Consider the following 23,340-nt stretch of genomic DNA (forward strand, 5'->3'; position numbering starts at 1 on the left):
CTAACGACCCCACTAGAAACATGGAACACCTCCACTTCCAGATCCGACCCAAACCCAACACCACCCTCTGTGGCACCCTCGTCTACAGGCCCCTCGGCCTGACCACCCTTCACTGACTCTATTGTAGACCTCATCGCACCCCAGGCTCTCGCATTCACCGACTACATCCTGCTTGGAGATCTCAACTTCCACATGGGCAACCCCAGCAACCAGAACATCGCCTCCCTCCTGGAGAACCTCACCAACATCAGACTCAAGCAGCTGGCTGCTGCCCGACCCACACAGCCAGACCCACGCTCGACCCCATCTTGTCCGCCAGTGGGAACATCAGCTTCATCCACACCACTGAACTCCCCTGGACCGACCATCACTGCGTACACCTCACCTTTGATGCGCCTACCACACACGACCGTCGCCATTGCCACCCCCCAGCCACAGCTGGACAAAGGCCACTGAAGAACTCCTCGTCTACTCCCTCTACACTACCACTCCGCCACCACCTGCGGACACCAACACCGCAGCATTCAACCTCCACCAATGGACCTCCAACTACGCCAACACCCTGGCTCCCCTCAAGAGAAGACCAGGCAAACAACGATACAAGATGGCCAGCTGGTTTACCCCCACCCTCCACAAACCCAGACACACCTGCAGACGTCTCAATAAGAAATGGAGGAGCAACAAAACTCCGGAAACTCACGCAACCTTCAAGTACCACATCACCACCTCTTCTTCTAAACCACTAGGAAATCAGCCATCCGGGACAGAATCAACACTAGCTCACACAACAGTACAGAACTCTTTACCATCAACAAGGAGTTTCCCAGGCCCAACAGCAGGACCTCAGATGTTCCCCTCTCCCTAGACCTCTACAGCAAACTCTGCACCTTCTTCCACCACAAGATCAGGAAGACCTACGACAGCTTCGACACCCAAAACCCGACTGCCACACCCGCCACCATTGCATACAACCAAGCAGCCCTTCAACAAGCTATTCCCTGCTGGACCCGGCTCTCTACAGAGGACACGCACAAGACTATGAAGATTATCCACTCAGGGGCCCGACGGACCTTTCGCCCGTACCACATCTTCCACAGAGCAGCGGCCGCCATCGCCTCCCAGCTTCACCGCACCATCAACTGCTCCATGAAAACCGCTACCTTCCCCAATGCCTGGAAACAAGCCAAGATCAACCCCCTGCTATCCGTGCACCCAAAAGACCTCATGAACTTCAGACCGATCTCCCTCCTCCCCTTCTCAGCCAAGGCGATAGAGAAGGCCATCAATGCCCAACTCTTCGAGTTTATCGAAGAGAACCACGTCCTAGACACCTCTCAATCCAGCTTCCGAAGCAACCATAGCACAGAGACTGCACTCCTCACCGCCACAGATGACATCCGCTCCCTCTTCGACTAGGGCGAGACTGCGCCCCTCATCCTACTAGACATCTCACCCGCCATCGAGACCGTCTCCCACCGAACCTTAATCGACAGACTCCACAACGCCGGCATACGCACCAGGCTCTGGACTAAATCCACTCCTTCCTCACCGGACGGACCCAACGAGTCAGATTACCACTGTTCCTCTCAAAACCCACAGAGATCAGCTGTGGAATCTGCCAGTGCTTCTCCTTGAGCCCTACCCTTTTCAACATCTACATGGCCACCCTCGCAGCTATCATCAGAAGCCACTGAAACTAAAGTAGGACTCACATACCGTGAGCAAGACCAATTGTGGTTGAAACGAGTAGGTGGTGGTCAATGGTGTTTGTTACTGCACAGAAATAAATCACTGTCAATTTTGACCCTGTTGGAGTGCGGTGTTTTCCTTGAAGAGGAACTTTGGAAAAATAAATATATATATATATATATATATATATATATATATATATATATATATATATATGCCACGAACTCCGTCAAGTCCCGAAGAATCACCCTCAGAACAACAACGAAACCGGACCCACACGGATAGTTTTGCAAAATTTAAAGTTTATTCCATCCTATTGTGCAGAGAACACGCCGCCATGACGCGTTTCGGGACCTCCGCCCCTTGATCACATGACATATATATATACACACACACACACCTCCACCTCGAAGTGCAAGACCAGAATGACAAGTAGTTAACATGCTGGGATTTCTATTTCTCAAATTATTTCCTGGTGAAGGATGATTGTGAAGTACCAGTGTTGTGTGACTGAGTAGACGCAGTGTTGGGCACATCATTGAAGTGACAGCCAAGCAGGTTCTTTATTTGGTGATTTTAAAAGAAACAACAATCTAAAACGTCTGTCTTTCCTTCTCAATATCTGGCTCACTTTCATTCTGTGAGAAATATTATTTTTTCAGAATTGTGCCTCCCACATAATCCTTTGCTAGATAAATGCTTCTTAGTGTCCTCATTGAAACTCATGTACTGGGTACCCACCCATTCAGGGATAGCATTGAAAATTAATGTTTATATGGGTACAGCAGTATTGCTTTTAAACTAAATAAATTAAATGCACTGTATCATCTTAAAGCTGAGACTCAGGTAGGTAGGTTCCTATTGTGTGGATTAAACTCACTTTTATGTGGAGAAAGTGATTAGCAAGGCCTAACTAATGAAAATGCTTAACATACTTCCTTCCAGAAATGGCAGAATGCTGCTCCTCAATTAAGGTGTGAGGAAGACCAAAATGTTGGGCTTTCCGAGCCATAGCCCAACCTCTTTAGAGGGTTCTTTGAGTGTGCCTGGCACTGGTATGCCATATACTTCTGTAATACCAGGATTGCCCGCAGGCAAGTGTGTTTATGGTTTGTTTCCATCTGATGGTAGTGGGACTTCTTCCTAACCTCCACCAATGGCCTAAATACCATTCCCTAAGTCTCTCTTCTACTTAAATCAGGTCTCCAGACATGGGTGCAGTATACAAGATGGGGCCTCACTGGTGATGTGCGAGTATAGTTTGCCTTCCTGGTTTCTGTGTGTTACACCTATCTGCATATACCCAAACGTTTCTCTTGCTCTCTGCCTATATTGTTTTACCATTTGCTCTAGCCTACACCCACTGCTAACTAAAGAGGAAGGAGCTCCTACCCGCACAGGCAGGGAGATCTCAACCTTCTTTAGAGCATTCATGTAAGGATAATAAATGAACGGTAACAGGAGTCTGTTGAAATAAATAACCTATTCTTATTTTCTGTTTTTCAGCAAAATTGAAGAATACATAGATTATTTATATATCCTTTATCCTAAACTATTGAAACACTGGAACATTTTCTCACTCGTAGCAGCCGCGATAATCCTCTTTGCGCTGATTATGAGCATTTATAACTCTTATACTTGTTGTACCGAGTCTTCTGGAGAATCTCAAGGAAAAGAGACATGTTCAGCTGGCCGGAAGTATTCCTGGTGGAACCCGGGACTTCAGCAGAAGCAGTGCTCTGAGTAGGGAATTGCACAACAGTCTGTCAGATCTACGGAAATCAAGAAACACCAGCATGAAAATCAGCACACAGCATTGCAGCTTGCCTCATGCCTTAGTTTATCAGTCATTGGTAAAGTGGAATGGACTTTCAACTGAGGAACAAGGAAAACAACCTGTAAAGGGGCCAATACCTATTGTCTACCCTGGTGCCAAAGAGCTGCAAATTACTTACCAGTAATAGTACCAGAGTGAAAAGCTTTATGTTCTTTGAGTTAAACTAAGTCTGCCAGTGTCACCTCACAAACATCTTTACGTAATATAACCCTTCTTTGGAATAGGATCCAGGGTTAAGTACATTCAAACGCCTTTGCTTACACACAGCGTGTACCCATCATAAGAGGCAGATGGTTTGCCGTTTGAAGTTAAGTCTGGTTGACAATGTTGGCGAATATCTTGAAAACATTAAGAATTCTGTCAAATAGTTACAGACTCCACCATTTGTTGCTTTTCAGATACATAAATCAGATAAAGTATGTTCTCGAATTTTGTGCTGTCACAATAATTTGATAAATGCTCCTTGTTCGTTCTGTTCTACTATATGACCACTTTTTCAGCACTAATCGACAATAATCGAGCAAGTGAATTCTTTCTTAAGGCAGAGAGAAGAATTGCAATGCACTATCAAGCCACAAAGGTAACGTTAGAGGTATCACATCCTGTCACTGTTGGGATTTATGATGCCGACATCAAGCCTTTATAGCTTTTGGTGCAGAGAATAGACTTCATTATATGTGCACAAATTATGGAGTCTTCATTTTGAGCAGCGAATAAAATGGTTGTGTCAAATATCTTGGTTTAAGTAGATTATAAATGTATTTGAGACAAAACAGACCCACCTCACCAAAGCACTTGCTTTGTTAGACCACATACATACAACAAAACGCACAAGAAACTCTATTGACCATTGTTTCTTCTTTTCTTCTGTTTTGTATTATTGTTATTTATTTCCACTGCTCTTTCTATTCAGCTAAGTCTTATCAACACACACATTTTTTTTTTATGTAGGGAGCGTTTAACAGAGACATGATACGAAATGGTGAAAAACCTTGACTTTGAAATAATTTTGACAGCCCTTCAAACTTTTTAAGAAGACGAAAATCTTCTGAAAACGAACAGTTGTCAAAATCAATTTCCATTTCACCGACTATTTTGTACTGATGAAATGATAATTTGCATGTGAAAAGTGTTCGTTGTTAATAGTAATATTGGAAGATGGTATGTGTAACCACAAAATGAAAGCAATACAAAATCAATGGGGTTTGCCCAAATGACCCTCCACCTTCTGGGCAGGTAAATATCACATTATACAATAACTGATGCAGAGGGATGGATATGTTCGCCAATAGTCGTAGGGTACAATCAATTACACCTATAACTTGGTACATAGTCCCATCTTATTTAACAATGTTTCAGAAAAACCACATACCACAGTTTATTCCTGGTTGGAACAATTATTAATTTATTTCCATTGTTCTCTATTACATTATCCATAACGGATAGTACACAAAACATACATAACAAAACATGAATAATCACAATCAAAACACAATTGTTTCCTATCCCCCGTTTTTACAATGAAGTGTTTGCTTTCTAATTCATTGCAATCCACTGTGAGGTAATCCTTAGGTACCTATTCCACATCTACAAACTTTTAATATTGTGCATCCATTTTTAACATGGTATTTGCACTTTCATGGATTGTTCCTGTCTTCTGTTCAATTGTCAACGCGTTTCAGCCCTTCATTCGGGCTTCATCAGGACAAGGGTATAAGGAATAACTTATGAAGCTTCACCCAGAGGGCTGGCTCGTGTGTGCCTGTATCGCGGTCTCAACATTCACTGTGTGGTACAAAGAAAATGATCCTCAATATTACTTGGACCCACATGCTTATAACTTCAAAGAGAGCACTCGATCCTATTAAAGACGTGCATATGAGTGTTCCCGAATGAGTCTTAATCATGCGTGAACCAGCAAGTTTTTACATCACGCACTCCTCACAAAATGAAAGCAGAAGCATTATGGATTGCTCCGGTTTTCCTGTAGCTAAGCATATGGAGATTCAAGCACTATTAAAAAAAAAAAAGCTGCATACCATCAGTATTGAGATGCAGCTCATTCATCTAATTTCAGGGGGACAGCATCAACAGGAGCATGCCAGTATTGACAGGAGATCATGTTTGTGTTTGAAGTCATGTGGCCACAGGGGCATTACAACATTGTGACACCAGGGATGTTCGGCACATTCACTTACAATGTGCTGCTGCTGAGCTCGCTGCCGAATTTTTAAAATTGTAATTTTGCTAGTTTGCACTGTGTTTGATGTTTTTAACCAAGGGAAAATTTTAAAATCAATATCTCACTGTGTGTTGGCAAGAAACCTACCTTCACCTCACTAACGCGCCCCTCTTCCTGTCAGAAGCACTTCCGGTTGGTTGCCGGTCTAGTGCTGAGAACAGACAGCCGCTGCACAGCAGGGCTGATTGGCGGGTGAGTGGAGCCTCCACCTACTTACTCCCCGCTGAAGCAGGCGTGCAGATCAGAGAGCCCTGCCAAGGTGTGGTGGGACGATCGCAACACTGCTGCGCTTGCTGCCGAATTCTTAAAATTGTAATTTTGCTCGTTTGCACTGTGTTTGATGTTTTTAACCAAGGGAAAAGTTTAAAATCAATATCTCACTGTGTGTTGGCAAGAAACCTACCTTCACCTCACTAACGGCCCCTCTTCCTGTCAGAAGCACTTCCGGTTGGTTGCTGAGAACAGACAGCCGCTGCACAGCAGGGGTGATTGGTGGGTGGGTAGAGCTGCAGCCTACTTACTCCACACTTGAGCAAGTCCGTGCCCGTCCGCGCCCTGCCGGGCCCAGGGGCCAGAACCCCTGACCAGGGCCTGACATACCTTCTGGCAGAACTCTACCATCTAAAAAGTGACCTTATGCCCCTCGACAAGAAGGTAGCTACCCTACTGGAATCAAAAGGGCTGCTAAGACCTCTAACTCATAGGGCCCCTGGCAACCTTCCAAGACCCTCTGTGCCCCTTAACCCCCCGGCCCTCACCTTCGCCACCCTAAACACTCGTTCATTACAAAAACACTACCTCGAGGTTTTTTTCACTACTACAAGATGAAACCATAGACATCTTAGGCATCACTGAGACCTGGCTTGAGGAATCCTCAACCCCGGATTTAGTAGCAGCCATGCCCCCTAACTATGCGGCCCTCTATCACAACAGGCCGGGTAATACCCGAGGGGGAGGGGTGGCTCTCCTCTACAAAAAGGCAGAGACACTCCTCGCAGAGAGCATCGAAGTGGAGTAGGTTTTAGGGGCAAAATTCCTCTCCTCTTCAGCCTGTGCCATCATCCTGATCATATACCGCTGCCCGAGAACGCCGCCCAAGTTCATTGAATGGCTGACGGAACTGGCACATGATATGCGTTCACGATACCAGTGCCTACTAATATTGGGAGATTTTAACTTCCACTGGGAGCTATCCCCCAAAGAGAGACAAGCCATCCAAATGGACGAAGCTCTGACTGCACTGGAACTACTCCAAACCGTGACTGGCCCCACTCATGAAAAAGGACATACACTCGACCTAGTCTGGTCCTCCCAGTCCCTCATAGACCCCCCAGTCACGAGACCTTGCCCATGGTCTGACCACCACATCATCTGTGGCACCCTCCAACTCTCAGAGCAAGGAGCCCCTTCACCTCCAAGTTGGAAAACCATTAGGAGCTGGAACAAAATTAGGGCCGAAGACTTGGTCTCAGCCCTACGAAAATCCAGCCCCCATGGTCACCCTCTGGGAGACCCAGATGCTCAAAACTGCGCCCTCACGCAAAGGCTGAATACCGCCATTAACACCCTAGCACCCGCACGCAGGGAAAAAATAAGAGACAAAGGGAAGGGGGCACCATGGTTCAGTGAGAACCTCCGAAGCCTGAAACAACTGCTCCGCCAAAGTGAAAGAGCCTGGCGGAAAGCCTACGACCCAGCTGCCCTCTCAAAATACCATGTAACATTTGCCACTTACAAAAAAGCAATTCAAACTAGGAAAGCGGAATTCTATGAAGCCAAAATCATGTCCGCACATAACACACAAAAAGAGACATTCAAAATCTTAAAAGAACTAAGACAGGTAAAAGAACAGAAGCCCTCCTTCGGTCTGGAAGACAGCGATAATTTTCAAACCTTCTTCTCCGCCAAAGTAGAAGATCTCCTGACCACAATTAAGGACACTCTTCCACTTCCATGCCCTCTGGAACCCTCACCCATTTGCCCCTCCTTCAACCAACCCCTCACTTCTTTCCCCACGGTCTCACCCGAAGCCCTGGCATTGCTTATAGGACGCGTGAAATCAGGCTCACCGGCGGATCTCTTCCTCCTACGACCTTTAAGATGGCTCTACCAGGGATCGAAGCTGAGATCATATCACTCCTTAACTCCTCCCTTGAAACTGGACAAGTTCCCAGAGACTTCAAGGAGGCACGCGTGATCCCACTCCTGAAAAAACCTGCAGCGGATATCAAAAACCTGAAGAATTTTCGGCCAATGTCCCAGCTCCCCTTCCTGTCCAAAGTCCTAGAACAGCATGTGCTCTCCTCACTCTCACATCACCTGGAGGCCAACCACCTCCTACAATTCAATCAGGCAGGATTTCGAGCACACCATAGCACAGAATTAGTCATGCTATCGGTACTAGACGGTCTAAGACTGAGGGATGACTCCAATAAACCCTGCGCCCTGATCCTATTAGATATATCCGTGGCATTTGACACTGTAAATCACGATCTACTCTTGTCGCGGATGGCCGACCTTTGGATTCAGGGCATGGCACTCGCAAGGCTCACATCCTTTTTGAAGGACCGGTCCCAGAGAGTGCAACTGGCCGACGCGGTGTCCAGGCCAGGCACACTCCCATGTGGAGCCCCTCAGGGGTCTGCACTGTCACCCCTTCTGTTCAATGCATACCTTCAACCTCTGATAGCGGCATTTAATCAGTTGGAGTGCCAGATATACAACTACGCAGATGATACCCAAATTATCATTCAGATTGATAACTCCCCAGTAGTCCACGCCAGAGTCCAAAACATTCTTAAATATCAACTGGATGTCGGCCAACTCCCTAAAAATCAACCCCGATAAGACAGAGGTGTTGGCCATCACCACAGACACCAACTCATGGAGCAATCTCTTCTGGCCACAAAAGCTAGGCAAATACCTTGAGCCAGCCGTGGCGGTCAAAAGATTTGGCATCAAGATTGACAACAAACTGTCCATGATCCAACAGGTGTCAGCAATAGTGGGCGCCTGCTCAAGCCTTCTGAGGCAGCTGCGGAAACTGGCCCCCCTCCTCACCTTTGATACCCTGAAACGAGTGGTAGTAGCACTCATAATATCAAGATTGGACTACGGGAACTCGCTCTACCTTGGACTTCCAGAAAAACAACTGGCCAGACTTCAAATTGTAATGGACGATGCGGCTAGGCTGGTGTTCAAAGTACCCCGACGCACGCACGCCACTGCTCTCCTCCGCCAGCTCCACGGGCTCCAGATCAGGCAAAGGACAAAGTTCAAAAGTCTCTGCATTGCACACAAATCCATCTTTGGCCAGGCCCCTAGCTACATCAAAAATAGCCTAGCTAACTACATCCCTAGCAGAGCGCTCCGCTCCTCAGATGCCAGGCTCCTGGTTTGCCCCCGCTCCCGACTGGCCTCCCTCGGAGGTAGAGCTTTCTCCACAATCATCCCACAGATCTGGAACAAGCTGCCCGACAACATTTGAAAGGAACACTCCCTGTTGCCTTTCAGAAAAAAACTTAAGACCAGTCTCTACCAGGAGGCTTGGAGCACACGGTAGCGTACCCTCTACTCATCACAACCAACCGCAGACCCCCTCTCACCGCGCTTAGAGACCATTGGTGATAACGCGCTATACAAATAGAAATTACAAATTAAAATTTACAATCGCCATCTGGTGGTGTTTTCTCAGTACCCCTGGAAGGTGTCCAAAGGCAACATATAAGCCTTGGTCAATCATCCTATTTAAGCGTTATCTCCAGTACATTTTAATATTGGATCATACACTCAAACACGTTCAGAAAAGTTCATTTTGAGCACTCCTGACATATGATCTGCACATTAATTCATAATCTGCATTCTGGGCATGAAGCACTGAAGATAGTGAAATGAGCACAACTTGATGTTCCACTTCGTGTGTTCAGAGATGACTTAGAACCACTACAATAACATGACCTAATTTATGAAAAGTGACAAACACTGTGCACGTTTTGCACATCATAAACGTGCATGAGCTATTTAACTGCAGTCTGTCAGTACACGAAGCAGAGGTGCATGGATTCAGGGGGCTGAGGCAACAGTGCAAAACTGCTGAGTCTTTTCCAGCCCATTTCCCTTCAATACTAAAGCAGCTGACACATGTCCACTGCTTCAGCCGGCATTGACCATGTGGATAATCAGACAAGTGCCTCTTAATGTTAGTCGCTGCCCACTATTCCATCAAGTGGTCATTTTCTTGCATGATCATTAAAGGGTGCATATATTTTGAAATCACATTCTTCGCCCTTTTTTAGGGGTGGAAATGCAATCCTTACTAGCAATGACCATGACCTGCTTGCTCGTCTGTGTACTTGGTTGTATAATCAGAGAGGATATCCTCGCTGCATATATTTGCTGCATAAGTCCCAAATTACCACAACCAAGGAAGGAAGCATATGTGTCCTCTGTCCACATAGCACTAGGCCAGCGCTCATAAAGGGAAATGGAGACTGACAGAGATCTGAGAAACTGTGTACTCCTCTATGAATGAAAGTTATGCCTGACCATACCTCTTGTCCCACACAAATGCACAAGTGGCAAATGCATATGAATACTTTAGTTTGCCCAAATATATCACATTTCACTGTGGTGCAGATTCAGTTTGATAATTTGAATATGCGTAAGGTGTGCATTTTGGGAAAGTGTGCAATTCATGAGCTTTTTAGTGGGAAACCACTCTGGTAAGAGAGGTGTTGTAATTATGCTTTTGTTATGATATTTAAGGATGTGAAGATAGAATTTGACAAAGAGACTGGAGAGAATGTGTCATCTGCAGTGAGCTAACGCCCATCCTGTTAGTCTGTAAAATCTTTGGCATTGTCTGCTCTCCACGAGGAGGCACAGCTGATATCACAAACTGGAATAAAGTAAAATCCTCTCAATTTAAAGCAAGATGCGCCTACCAGTTAAACAATAAAAGCAAATGGTGAGCTCTGAAAGGAATAATTCATCTACTGTGTGTATACACTACCATCATCATTAATGGAAACTTGTGCACTAACCTTACTCCCTGTCCACTCACAGGATCCAGTTTTGAAGTGCATTGATGTTTTAATTAATCTTTTCTTTGCATACAGCACTTTGAGATTCTCCACCTATCTATGTTGCAGCCTCAAAAGTATAAACTAAATACTGTTTGTTTTGGAAACTGTTCTAGAAATCAAGAATGCCTTACATTGTGCTTAGACCACCGTTACTGAAGACGTCTTATACATACTTTTTCTCGTTTTATCTTATCTTCATGTGCAATATTTTTTACTCTACCTTATCAGTGTTCTGCTTTACTATGTCACGTGGTGAATGTATTGTTAATATTTCCTAGCACTGCACTGAGATTTTTAGGATAAATGAATAGCAATCACAATTGTTGAGAGAAAATTAATATTTTTGGCAGCGTTAAACTTTGCACAATGTGTGCTAATATTGTACTGTAGAAAGGCACATACTTGAGTTTAAATAATAAAATATTTCCAAACGCTTTTCTTTATTTCTTGTATCAGTTTCTTTGCATGGAATGTAAATAATGTGTGTTCCTTTCTTCTGAGCTTGGTGGAATGAAGGTAATTTTAATATATCATTCTAATCACATTAATTTTTAGTTGTTTGTATCATATTTTTATTTTGATATCGAGCTCCCTGAAATGAAAATGTATTTTACATTTGAAATAGCAGCTGCACAACATATTGTAGGCAATGTGGATGACTGTTGTCAGAAGTCAGAATGTGTTGCTTTCTGGTATGTGCAAGTGTGCTTTTGTCCTTCTGCTTCACTCTGTTGGTTTTGGGGGGTTCTCGCTGTGACACTGAGGGGTGTTCTTTGTTGTATAGTAGCATGGTGTTTTCCTTCTTTAGTATTTGAGTGGAGAGTATCAAACTGTGGCAGTAGCAAGATTGTAAAAGTGTACGGTGTCACTTGTGACAGTGGCATGGGTTGTTTTTTATTTTGGATGTGCAGTGCTTAGTTCTTGCTTTTGCAGTGTTTTGAAGAATTAGTTACTTTATAATAATGGTTTGAGAAATTTGCTTTTTGCGGTGATGGTTGGTCCTTTGATTTGGCAACTGTAAGGTTCATTCTATTTTATGGCAGTTGTAGGACAGGCGATTCTCTTAAATATGGTGTGTGCTTTCCTTGGCAGTGGAACAGTGAGTTTGCTTCCTGGTAGCAATGAAGTGGACCTATTTCTTTAGCAAAAGCGGGATGAGGTGTTCACTTATTAGCCACAGAATGTTTTTTTTTCATTTGACATGGAAGTGTTGTTTGCTTGGGACTGATGGTGGACGACTGTTTGTTTTGGCAGCAGAAAAGGATGAGTTCTTTATTGTGGTAGCAGCGACTGGACATTAATCTTTGCCAATCAATTGGTAGGATGATTGGATGGGTTCTTTACTATGGCAGCAGAGTAGGGAATTACTACTCTGGCAGCGCCAAAGTTGGATCTGTGTCTGTTGGCTGAGATGGACATACACTATAGAACTGATGGGCAAATTTAATTTTTTGGGTGGGGCAATGTGTGTATCTATTTTATGTATCCCAGTTTAATTGTTTGTAGAGACCCCCTCTTCACATCAAGAAACGCCATCACTTTCAGCCACACCACCGAACTCCCGTGGACATACCATTGATGCATCCACTTCACCTTCAGAACACCCACCACCCGCACCTGCTCCCACAAAGAAACTGGACCAAAATCACTGACGACCAGCTCACCTCCTCACTCGGCAACTCGACCCAAACCACCGCGGAAGACAACGACCCCAACACCGCAGCCCGAACCCCGCACAGAGGGATCTCCGACAGCACCAACACCATAGCCCCCTCAAGAAGAACAACAACACATACACCTCGAAAGCCAGATGCTTTACCACTGAGCTCCGAAAGTCCAGACACACATGCCACCGCCTCGAAAAAGCCTGGAGGAACTCTAATTCCACAGAAGCCCACAACAACTTCAGAACCGCCTCTAATGCCCACCACCAACTCATCAGAAATACGAGAAAAACAGCGATCGAAGACAGAATCTCCACACATGCACACAACAGTAAAGAACTCTTCAGCATCATCAAGGAGTTCGCCCAACCCACCAGCAAGTTTACTGAGATTCCTCCCTCACACGACCTCTGCAACAAACTCAGCGCCTTCTTCCACCACAAAATCAAGAACATCTACAACAACTTCGACGAAGACAAACAACACACTGAACCCTCACCAGCCACCCGACACCCTGAAACCAACGATTGGCAGCTGGACAGCCCTCAGCATCGAAGACACACTGAAGACGATGAAGTCAATCCACTCCGGCGCCTAACAGGACCCCTGTTCCCACCACATCTTCAACAGAGCTGCCAACTCCATCGCACTCATGCTTCGCCACACCATCAACCGCTCCCTGGCAACTGCGTCCTTCCCCGACGACTGGAAACATGCCAAGGTCGACCTCCTCTCGATGGCACTGTGCTAATCCTATGCTCAAATACTTTGATAGAAAACCAGACATTTAAGGTGAGCAGATCTCGAGTGTCGCTGGAGTTGAGAGTGCTCTAACAGGAGCTGCTTTCCACCTAAACTTGAGAACTGCCCAGAGTTCCCTGTTTCTTTTTTTGCATAATTTATGCATCACTCTATGCCTGAAAGGGTATTGTTTTGACTTATACTGGGTGTTGCCTTGTGTTTGGACAAAGCTATACCTCTCTGAAGAGCTCTAATTAGAGCAAAACAATGTGTCAGGGGTTGATTTTACTCATTTCAGGTTGGCTTTGTTGTTATTTTACCAATTCAAAGCTTTAATGCTGTGCCTGGAGTGGTAAATGGCTTATGTAATTTTACAGCTCGGCATGGACAGCACTGTGCCAGTCCTATGCTTAAAGAATTTGCTGTAGAAATATATATATATATATATATATATATGTATATATATATATATATATATATAAATATATATAAACTGACGAAACGCATCTGAACCTTTGATTTTGTGTGCATAATAAATCCGACCTGGATTTGACCCCCCGTGAGTGCAGTCCTTCCTTTTCGTACCACAAATATATATACTTGAGGATGAAGGATCACAAGAAAACAACAGCCAGCCAGGGCAAAAATCTGGATCCCAAAGGATACAATGAGTCACAAAGAAATAAAATATCCAAGAAAGAAGTGACTCAAACAGATAGATTCACCAAAGAACAAAAATATATTTCCACTACAACGTTTCAGCTTCCGCGTTCCTCAGGTAGTTTCAAGATGGTAAGCTCAATGTCTGCACAGATGACACAGCTGAATTTTCAAAAAGCATCATGAGTGAAGATTCCATTTGGAATGTGGAATCAATGCAGTCCTGAGAGTTCTTGAGATATGCAGTATTCAGGTTGTATTGTCAGTAATGTTCAGTCCATCTGGATGCAATGATTTTAAACGGTACATCCAGAAGTTTTCCCTGGAGTCCAGTAGTTCTTCCTTTGAGACATGTTCCATGGGGAAAATCTTCAAATCTGATAGTGAATAATACACAAGGTTAAAATGATTGGCTACATGCTGGTCAATTTTCTTATTAATTATTGCTGATTTGTGGTTCCTGAATCGTGTGCGGAGGTCATTCACTGTTTGGCCTACATATTGTTTTTTACAGCTTTGCTGTTGGCACTGAATCACATAAATAATGCATGTTGAGCGACATGTAAGATGCTGCCTTATTGCATATCTATGGAATGCAGGAAATAGAACATTGGAACAATTTACAGCTAATATCAAGTTATATAGATATATATATATATATATATATATATATATATATATATATATATATATATATACACTCGAGTTGCTCCATTTTATCGGGGCCACCCACGCTGCAGGGCAGGCTCTTAGGCAGGAATGGAGATCCTGAAAGTAATTCCAACGAAAAGCAAAGTAGAGCCCACAGCTTCGGCATGCTTGTACACTGATACTTTATTTGGTCTGATCATGTGGCAGTTTTTTGTCAACCAATAAATCCCTACGCATTTCGGCGCCATACGCCTTGATCACAGGTAAGTTGGTTTTGTAATTAGTGTCCCAGTGGTCACATGGTCCTAGTTTCGGACCGACATACCCAGAATGCACCATTATTCAGATTTGGCAACTTGGCTCGCATCTCATTATGTTGTTGCTACAATAGCTATCCACATTTGCCAATGTCCATATTTACATCTTGATGCAGAGTGGAAAAATAAAAAGCATAGTGCACTTAGGTGCCACAGTATCGTAAATCCTTGTATACAAGTGAAAATATACAAGGAGGGGGCATGACGCGCTCGAAACCACACCAGTCACAGGACTTCCATGAGCATTTGGTGTGAGCACAGAGAAAGGTAGACGAAGGAAGGGCTGCCCTCCCTCTGGCAGACTTCAAGTGTTCACCTTGAGTAGGTGCTGTGCCTTAGTTCATTGTTGTCAATTGTTGGAAGGAGCTCCACTTCATACCCGCTAAGAAACATAGCGCGTAGTGAAGGCTGAATGTCAGGTGAGAACCCCATTCCTTGGTAATCTGTCCATGAAGAAGGGGCGTTCTTGGCCCCGAAACGCGTCAAACTCATCCAACTTTTAATTGGGGTCAAGCTTTGATGTTGCCGGGAGCCATAACAAGCCGGATGGCCAGTGGATGCTGCAGTGAGCCCTTCCAGTAGCGCAGGGGCGCTTTGCTTTTTTTCACATGTCTACGGTTGGCCCGAACCGTGGAAGGAGCACCACTTCATACGCGCTAAGAAACACAGCACGTAGTGAAGGCTGAGGCAGGTTTCAAGCCTCCTGCCATTCAGCGCGTCATTCAGATTAATGCTGCAACCTCAATGGTTTTTCCCCTACCTACTCAAGGAATAATACTATTGGCAACAATGAACTAAGGCACAGCACCTACTCAAGGTTAACACTGTTTTCCCACCTGTGGTACTACAATTACCAGGATTCCTGGCAGAAATCCCAAGAGCCACACCCACTCAGGGCGGCCATATTCAAATAAAAAGAAACATGTTTGAAAGTCAGGTGAGAACACCATGCCTTGGTAATCTGTCCATGAAGAAGGGGCGTTCTTGGCCCGAAACGCGTCGGACTCATCCAACTTTTAATTGGGGTCAAGCTTTGATGTTGCCGGGAGCCATAACAAGCCGTATGTCCAGTGAATGCTGCGGTGAGCCCTTCCAGTAGCGCAGGGGCGCTTTGCTTTTATATATATACATATATATATATATATATATATAACGCTCAAAAGGTCCCTTCCCTCAAAGGAACGACAGCATTCCGGGGGTGATGAAATTAGCAGCGGTCTTGTTTATTTAAATAAAAAGTGAACAACAAACGCGTTTCGGCATCAGCCTTCGTCAGTGTCAATGACACTAGGCACATGATTTGATTTTAAAGCTCCCTCATGGTGACAGACATAGGTGAAGGACAAACCCTAGGTCTAATATAGGCACCATCTTGTAGTGGATAAAATGTGCACATTAACACATACAATTACCCTTCCAATAGAGAAATCAAACCGTATATCGGTTAGGAAAACAAGTGGTAAATACAAAAATTAATAATTATACAAATTATATAATGTGACAACATCTAGCCGTGGATATATATATATGTGTGTGTGTGTATATCACAGCAACTCCTCCAATGAGCGAAGAAGCAGAGGCCACAGCGGGGAATCTGGTGGAAGCTCTTTATTTGATGAAAAGGCATAATGCATTTCGGCCGCAAATCGGCCTTCCTCAGATGCCATCAATGTTTCTGGAGACTCCTTCACCCATTTTAAAATCACCCTGCTACTGTTCCATTGGATGGAGATCGCCACACCTCCTTGTAGGATATCTGCTCACTGCTAGTAGTTCATTGGAACTACAAGCCCCAGAGTTCATTGCCCAGGTAAGTGCTGCACAGGGTGTGCCCATGTGGATTTGCGATGTGCGGGAAGGTGGTGGTGTAAATAAAAGTCAATGTTCAGTAAATAAGATCACTCAGTGCTTCCTCCAGTCCCCAAACGTTCCAACCCCCCAGCAACAATTTTCAGCTGGGCAGGAGTCGGAAGACAATGCATTCTGATCCTCCGTGAAGTCACGGACCTCGCTGCAGCCGCCCTGGTTTCCATTGTGTAAAGAGGTGGGCACCAGGCTATTCCAATACCTTGGACATGAAGCAAAACCGCCGAAGCAGAGACCAGATAAGCCCGGGCCACTTTGAAGAACGGGGCCCCTGTATTCGCGTTTCTGGATACTGCGCAAAATAGCAGAGCAACTCCTCCAACGAGTGAAGAAGCAGAGGTCTCAGCGGGGAATCTGGTGGAAGCTCTTTATTTGATGTAAAGGCATAATGCATTTCGGCTGCAAATCGGCCTTCCTCAGATGCCATCAATGTTTCTGGAGACTCCTTCACCCGTTTCAAAATCACCCTGCCACTGTTCCATTGGATGGAGATCGCCACACCCCCTCATAGGCTGTCTGCTCACTGCTTGTGGTTCATTGGAATTGCATTCTGATCCTCCGTGAAGTCACGGCCTGCGCTGCAGCCACCCTGGTTTCCATCATGTAGAGAGGCGGGCACCAGGCTATTCCAATACCTTGGACATGAAGCAAAACCGCCGAAGTAGAGACCAGATGAGCCCGGGCCACTTTGAAGAACGGGCCCCTGTAGCGCGTTATATAAATATATATGTGAAAGTGTCAGTTAAAACATATGGTTCACCAGTATTGACCAGTCATAGTTACTCAAGAAACTATACCTTGTGCCCTAAAGTAAATATAACTTATATAATTATAATTCTTATATATGTATTTTTTTTTCACTGAAAAAGCAAAAGGTTACAGGGACGTCATAGTTAGGTTCAGGTTTCACTTGTATACAACCAGTGAAATTCAGCAGTTATAGCTATCTGATCTAACTATATTCCGGCTTTTTTGGCCCTGGGGGTCCTAGTGGGACCCCCCAAGAGGCCTAGGGGGTCAAGGTGTTTCTACCCTGCCCCCTATTCTTTTTGTTTTCTATTTTTTGTGGGACTCGGCTCAACCGAGTCCCAAGATGGCTGCCAACACTTTCCGGTTGAAGTGTTGGCAGCCAATCAAACTTAAATATTGCTAAAACTACTGAACGGATTTACACCAAATTACAAAAAGCATGCTTTCTAGACCAACATCTAACTTTCTGCCAAATTTGGTGTAATTCCATTCAGCGGTTCGGGCTGTAGTCATGTTCAAAAAATGGAAAATCCCAATAGACATAACATGGGGTAAACACATTTTGGGACCCCCTTTTATCTCTGCCCCCACTTAACAAATCACCCTGAAAGAAGTATGTTATGGTTACCCCGTGAGTGCTCTGTGTTTTCCAGGAGAATGCATATTATGTGAGTCCCACCATCATGCTTTTCGGATGCACCGGCCCTGAGTTCGGCACTTCAGATGGGACTTGTTTCAATGTAGTAATTTTGACAGTGCCTTAAACACCACATTGAAAGGATTCCTATTGCCCAAGTGTGAGTTATTCAAACTCATAATGCTCAAGTGTGAGTTATTCAAACTCAAGGATGTGTGGTTATTTAACTGACACCTGCGGGCAGGATTTTCAAATTATGTAGCTGTGGTGAGGGTTATATGGCACGCTCAGTCAAGTGGCAGGAGTGTATAAATGAAGCCAGAGGAAGCGCAAATGCCATGGACAGTACCTGTATGTTCCGATGCCTATTTGGGGAGAAGTTTATCAAGGCATTTTACTTGAGACAAACTGAATGAGGTAAAATACCGGCGCTGCCATTTGGGGGTTAATCAAAGTACCTACACACTAACATGGCGGAAATTCAGCGAAGAATGGCTGCAGTCCTGTGTCGCTGCCAATGATGTGATATGCTCCAATTGTAGTAATGATTGTGACTTTAAAAGATTGTGGGGGAAATGTACAATAAAGTGACGTGCGAGTCTCTAGCCTCCTTGGTTTAACGACACACTCTGCCACTTTGGAAATGCAAGGCTGCACCATATTTACAAGAATGTGGTGCAGCCTTGCGATTCCCCTTGCAATGGTGCTAAGTTCAACAACTTAGCGCCAACGCAGGCACCCTTGTACCAGAGTGCAAGTGTGTCTGCGTGCAGGTGAGGATTGTTTATGGGTAGGAAGGTGTCCTTTCCTGTACATAAACAATCCTAAAATGCAATTCTGTCACTTTCATGTGTGCTGCTTTATGCAGCACACATAAAAGTGACAAAATGGCATTTTTTAAAAAGGTTTGTTTATGTCCAGGAAGGGACACCTTTGTGTACATAAACAAACCATGGCATTTTGCTTTTTCCATGTGTGCTGCACAAGGCAGCACACATGGAAAAAGAAACAAGGAGAAATATTGCATTTCTCCTCGTTTTGCCACTTTAAGACAAGGTTTTTCCTGATCTTAATTTTGGCGCTGCCTCCTATGTACGCCAACCTTGTACATAGGGGGCAGCGTCAAATACAATGGGAGTTGTGATGGAACGCCCACCACAACACCCACTGCTTGCCCCTTTCACGCTAACCATAACGTGATAGGGTGCCTTATGTACAAGGCAGCGTTATGCCACGGACATTCCCCCTGCATGGACCCGTTCAGACGGTCGAACACATGCCTTTCTGGACTTCACTCTAGGGAGCAGAGAGGTTCTTCCCTTAATTCAGAGTTACCACATCGCATCACAAGCCGAGAGCGACCACCGGCCACAAATCATAACACTATCAGCTACTACCCCACGTCACCAGGAACTCGTCCACACCCACTCAGAGTGTCAAATAGAAAATGTAAAGCAAATAAAATGGACGGATGCCACGGCTCTCCCCATGATGGAAAAATGTAGAGCCCTATTACACCTATCTCAAGAGGCAGACACGCCAGTCATTATCAGCTGGGCTAGCTTCATAAACCAACTATTTGATAACTCGTCTTCAAAGAGGAGCACAAGGCAACAAGCATTTCAATTCCGTATTTTCCCTGCAACAAAAAAATTAAAAGTCCAAAGAAACCGAGCACTACGCCAATCGAGGAAGAGCCCAGGCGACAAAACCAAATTTATAACCTACAAGCCAGCCCAGACAGCCTTCAAGGTCGCATTACGCAGGGAAAAACAAGCGGCCTTGGATCAATTTTGGCTGAAGATCATCCACGAAAGCAAGAACCCCAACTCAAAACAATTCTGGTCTCTTGCTAACCGGGAGCTACGAGGCAGAAGAGGTGTTGGTAACGCACACATCAGCGCAGCCGGATGAAGCCAATTCTTATCATTGCACTTTAAAGACCGGAACACAAAGGATGACCATTCTGAAGCCCATAGCTTAGCCAGCTCATCTAACTCGGCGATTCCACATTTAGAACCAAGGAGCCAAAGACGACTTGATCTCAGTTACTCACCCAATAAAGTGCCTGAAGTGCCAATAATCAAAGGCCTGGCAATTAACAACGACTTTCTGTCGGAGTCCATCTGGACATCAGATGAGTTAAAAAACAGGATCTCATGTTCCATAAGTAAAGCCAGGGCCAAAGGACCTCCAGGGCCTAATGGTCTTCCCCAGGCCATGTTCAAATTCGACGTGGACTTATGGTCTGCTAACCTGACCACCCTGTTTCTCCATTGCTGGCTATACAACACGTCCCTGAGTCTTGGTGAGGTGCTATAATCCATCCAATTTACAAACGGCGGGAAGAGAAATGACCGCAACAATTACCGAATTATAGCACTCCTAGATGTTGGTTTTTCTTTGTTCGCCCTAAGTTGGCAGGGTATGCTCAGACGTGAGTCCCTTGCTCACTTTGCCACTGGAGTCAAGCAAGCCCGGCTGAAGACGGCTGTAATGCCAGAAACCGGTCCTGGGAAGCTTGATTCCGGTCCAGGGAAGACGTGGCTTGGCAGTTCGGGCTGGACTGTTCCCATGAGGCACAGGGTCAGACTGATTTGCATATGGCCATGTCTGAACTGGGGTGGCGTAGTGAGCTAAAGAACGGTGATGGATTAAACCCAGATCAGTTGACGGGGGGGTGAGTGTTTGTATTGTCAACGCTCCGTCCATCACCACCTTTGGTTTTTCTGAGTCCAAATATTACGCCAGAATTTTATTAGAAGAGTTGCAGACATGGGCTGACTCAATAAAGCGCATCCCTTTCAACCAGACCAGATTTGTGACTAACTCTGGCACAACAACTAACTTATTCACCCTGACTGTCCTGACGGAGAAAGCGGCAACCCGCCAAACCCAGTTGCACTGCTGTTTTGTTGATTTAAAAGCAGCCTTTGACCGTGTACCCCGGGCAGTCCTGTTGCAAAAATTAGAGTCCTGGGGCATACCCCTGACTCTTTTACATGCAATCGTCCAACTCCATTTGGAAACATGGATCAGAATCAAACTGGGCGAAGGCTCTCATGTGTCCAGAAAAATCAGAACCAATTCCGGCGTAAAACAAGGTTGTGTGCTGGCTCTATTTCTTTTTAACCTGTTTATATCAGACCTATCTCCATCACTACATAGTGTCTACTGCCATCCCCCTCAACTAGATGGAACCCGCATCAGCAACCTGCTCTATGCCGATGACTTGGTGTTACTAAGTCATACAAAAGTGGGCCTTCAAAGGATTCTTGACGTGCTGCTTCCCTACACCATAAGAAACTCCTTGGAACTGAACCTGTTCAAAACCAAAACAATATCTTACGGGAAGTAAAAAATGCCATGTGGCGGGTGGTTCTTTAACAAAACAAAAATCGAATCAACATCCTCCTATTAATTTTTGGGTAACTTTTTGGACCTCAGATGGTCTTTCGTCAAACAAAAAGAAACGCTATGGGGGGGCGTGGCTAGCAGCCGATAGAGATGGCTGTGTAGCTGCTGAGCTCCGTGTGAGAGGCACCCTTGCTCTTTAATGCGTTCAATTATCCGTCCTGTAACAAGGCCCCCGGGGCAAGAGCTGACGTCCGGAGCGGAGCGGCACACACTGGCAGAGTCAAGAGGCGCTCCGAAGCGGTGGCCTGGAGGTGACGAGCGTCGGGCCCTGCGGGCCTTTGCAATACCATCAAGCCGCGACCTGCTGCATTTCTGGAGCCGGCGGAAGTGGTAGCAAGCCGGCTATCGCGACAGCGGACGGACCCCTCACTTCAGCCGTTACGGAAGACGGCCATCTAAAGACCCGCCGGCAGCATTGGGCACACGGTAGCGGTGCACCTCGGATTCCCGAAAGCCACGGGAAGGAACGACAGCCCTGTAATCGGCCACCGGAACCACTGGGCTCTACCTGCTGCCACGCGGATAAAACCAGCGCCTCCCTAAGGCATTGTGTCCCCCCCAGCAGTGAAGCAGCACCAGTAGAGACAACGGCGGTAACTGCGACACTTACCGGCCCCGCCCCACAGAGAACGCAACCACAGCAGCGCACCGACCGGTGGCGTTAGACGGGGAGAGCGAGAGACGGCGGCGCGCATGTAGACCTATTGAGTGAGGACCCCCCATCAGGCAGTGCAGTGACGCCAGTAGCGGACACGGCGGCACTTTCAGAACTTACCGGCACCACCTCACGGTGAGCGTCAGGACAGACGTGGGGCAGAAACGTATATGCAGACCTCCCCGACGCCCCCCCCAGCAATAGAGTGGGAAGGCATAGCTGCCGATACCAGAGGTGAAGGCGCAGAGCGTACGCTGCCGACAAGTGATCCAAACATCAGTAAGCCCAGTGGCGCATGCAGAGCTGAGCCGCTCAACAGCTGACAACAGCGGCAGTACCGTGAACGGAGGCCCCTCCTCCCACCCTGCCGGACTGCCCCATATGACCGCATGAACTGTATCCTGGGCAGCTTCAGCTCCATTGTTTGCCCACAATAACACCGTCATCACTACACTGAAGACCCTGGCAGGCGCCTGCGGTGTATCACTGGCTAGTGACTCACCCTCGGACACACGTGAACGCCCACCGGTTGCTACAGGAGAACCACTGGTGTGACAACCACACCGTACCATCCCTCTTACAGACTTGGCCTGGTCGCTTGTCCCCCCCCACACCAGCCTGGCAACAGCGAACCTTCAGGAAGAGGCACCATGGCCGGAAGAGGCCCAAGAAACCACTCAACACAGGCTAAGTTGGATAAATATGCATACGAAAAGAGCAACTCACAACCTCCGGAGGGCCGTCCGTCCACGGGAAAACCACCTGACAGAGATGGGACTAAAAAGTCACATTAGAAGACATAATGAAAGCATTATCAGCGGCCCAGACGACGGTTGGAATGATCTCAACAGACATATCTTTACTAAGAGCAGACTTTCACAAAATGACGGAGCGAATCAAGGAAGTAGAAATAGTTACGAAATCGCTGGTGGAGGTCACGTCAGAACTACAGAGAGCAATGGAGCGAATCGAGACAGAAAATAAACTCCTGAAAGAAAAGCTGGACGACCAGGAAGGACGCTCAAGGCGCAATAATGTGCGAATTCTTGGTCTTCCTGAAACGGAAGGGACCCAAGCTATGGACTTATATGTAGAAGACTTAATCAAAACCAAACTGCAGGCGAAGGGAT

The 23,340-nt window shown here is 45.8% G+C and overlaps 1 protein-coding gene across 1 annotated transcript in view; it reads left to right on the plus strand.

Moving 5' to 3' along the window:
• Positions 1 to 3,581, plus strand: part of IRAG1 (inositol 1,4,5-triphosphate receptor associated 1) — a 589,242-nt gene extending 585,661 nt beyond the window's left edge. Inside the window, exon 20 of the mRNA XM_078680946.1 lies at positions 3,196 to 3,581. Coding sequence (XP_078537072.1) covers positions 3,196 to 3,436 — 241 coding nt within the window. The 3' untranslated portion in view covers positions 3,437 to 3,581. The remainder of the gene's footprint in view (positions 1 to 3,195) is intronic.
• The last annotated feature ends 19,759 nt before the right edge of the window (positions 3,582 to 23,340 follow it).

Source organism: Lissotriton helveticus, chromosome 3_1, assembly GCF_964261635.1.
Source record: "Lissotriton helveticus chromosome 3_1, aLisHel1.1, whole genome shotgun sequence".
Taxonomy (NCBI): domain Eukaryota; kingdom Metazoa; phylum Chordata; class Amphibia; order Caudata; family Salamandridae; genus Lissotriton; species Lissotriton helveticus.